The sequence below is a fragment of the Anoplopoma fimbria genome, chromosome 5 (genome assembly GCF_027596085.1).
Source record: "Anoplopoma fimbria isolate UVic2021 breed Golden Eagle Sablefish chromosome 5, Afim_UVic_2022, whole genome shotgun sequence".
NCBI classification, from domain to species: Eukaryota; Metazoa; Chordata; class Actinopteri; order Perciformes; family Anoplopomatidae; genus Anoplopoma; species Anoplopoma fimbria.
Genome location: NC_072453.1, coordinates 2,410,453 through 2,412,414, shown reverse-complemented (window position 1 = coordinate 2,412,414; position 1,962 = coordinate 2,410,453). Strand labels below are relative to the sequence as shown.

The following is a 1,962-nucleotide window of genomic DNA, read 5'->3' as shown; positions in this document are numbered from 1 at the left end:
AGGGGCAGTGGAGAAAAGTTATAAGAGGGCCAATTGTAGGTTCGAGTCAGACGGAGCAGGAGGCGGGCTCTTACTCTGTCCAGAAAGAGGATTTGTGTTATGGGAAGTCAAACTAAATCATGCTCATTGCATTTTCTCTTCTTCCATTTCGACTAATTTGTGGAAGAAACTCTGACAAAAAAGTACAAAGGCAATGTTTTAATTTCCCCAGTGAGAAGAGGGTAAACTTAAAGAAACACAGTCCACATTTAACCATGTGTTAAAAAAATCTCTCAATATCTACAGACACACAATAATACACCTACATTTAAGACAGCGAAGAGCAGAATAACCTCAAATTCAGCAAATCTGATCGCCCAGGGCAAGAAAGTATGTACAATTTATACATTTCAAGTTATATAGAGATATAAAACAAAAACAGAATTCATCACATATCTACAAACCATCAAATGAGTAACAAAGTTTAAAGAAGGTGAAGGTATCATGCAGTGCATCGTGACAGGAAATGGAGTAAAACGGTGAGTCAGTTTTTCGTCGTCTCTCTACGCCAGAATGGTCACATCCCGCACACCTGTGTCATTTAAGTCATACCGTTCGGTGTTGCACTGCATGCTGGGAGACGACTTGGCAGCAGGGCAGAGGAGTGTGCGGAAGTGCCTCCTGAAGGTGTCGGAGAGGCAGACGTAGAGGATGGGGTTAGCGCAGCTCCACGAGTACGACAGCAGCACCACAAACTCGAAAGCTCTGGCGAAGGGCAGGACTACGCCGGTTTGATACAGAGAGCAGAAGTTGAAGGTGTAAAACGGCAGCCAGCACATCCCGAACACCACCACCACTGCGACCACCATTTTGGTGACCTGCCGCTCCATCCGGTGGCTCTCCGGGTTGGCCGGCGGCGCCCGGAGCCGCTGGGCCCTCAGGGTGAGCAGCAGGGCGGCGTAGGAGGCCGTCATGACCATGAACGGCAAAGCAAACCCCATGACGAAGGTGTAAGACAGGATGCCGAGCCACCAGGCGTCCGAAACAAGGTCTGGTATGCACAGGCCTCGATCGGACGAGAAGTGAAGCGCCATGGGGAGGATGGTTAGGAGCGAGAACAGCCACAGGAATGCCGAGACCATCTTGGCCCAGCGCGGCGTCCTCCAACTGGCGAACCGCAGCGGATCGGCCAGCGCCATGAAGCGGTCGATGCTCATCGCCGTCAGACAGAAGACGCTGGTGAACTGGTTGATGCCGTCCAGCACCATGACCACTTTGCACACTGTGTCGCCAAACATCCAGTAGTTCTGGAAGTTCTGGCTCGCTATGAAGGGAAGGCCAACCATGAAGAGTCCGTCGGCCAGAGCCAGGTTGAAAATGTACACGGTCGTGGAAGACGACATTTTGTCCAATTTCAAAATGGCGATGATGACGAGGGAGTTCCCAGCTAGTCCCAGGATGCAAACCACCAAGTAGAGTATGGCCATGGTGATGCCATAGCCATCAATATTGTCCTCAAAGAAATAATGCTCATCCAAATACGTCTGATTGAAGTCTATATCTGATAGAGATGAGGCGCCCATTCTGCCTCAGCGCATCCAATAATTTCTCAAAAAGAAGAGAATAAAAAGTTATTACAGCTCAGGAGGACAAAAATCTCTGCTTCTGTTCGAATTCCTCTGCAAGCAGCTCAAGAGTCGCCTCTTGACTCCCCCGTGGTTGGAGTTAAAAGTACTAGAGAGAGAGAGGAGTAAACAACTCAACCGAAAAAACCTGAAAATCAAACACGGTACCCAGGTTCAAGAGTAGCCAGGCTTCAGCAACCATTCATCTTCCCCCCATCCAGTCAACTGTTACCTACTTTAAAAAAGTTTATTCCTTTTTGGAGGGGTAGTCGGCACGCTTCTCTCTTCTCCACATGTGCACACACACACTCCCGTAAACACACTCCGTGATGCCCAGCAGTGTGGAAATGAGCAGGAC

General features: G+C 49.2%; 1 protein-coding gene across 1 annotated transcript; it reads right to left on the bottom strand.

Annotated features, from left to right (window-relative positions):
• Positions 1–315: 315 nt before the first annotated feature.
• LOC129091502 (somatostatin receptor type 5) lies at positions 316–1,962 on the bottom strand. The gene has a single exon (XM_054599158.1). The coding sequence runs from the start codon at positions 1,560–1,562 to the stop codon at positions 543–545; it is 1,020 nt and encodes a 339-aa protein (XP_054455133.1). The 5' UTR covers positions 1,563–1,962; the 3' UTR covers positions 316–542.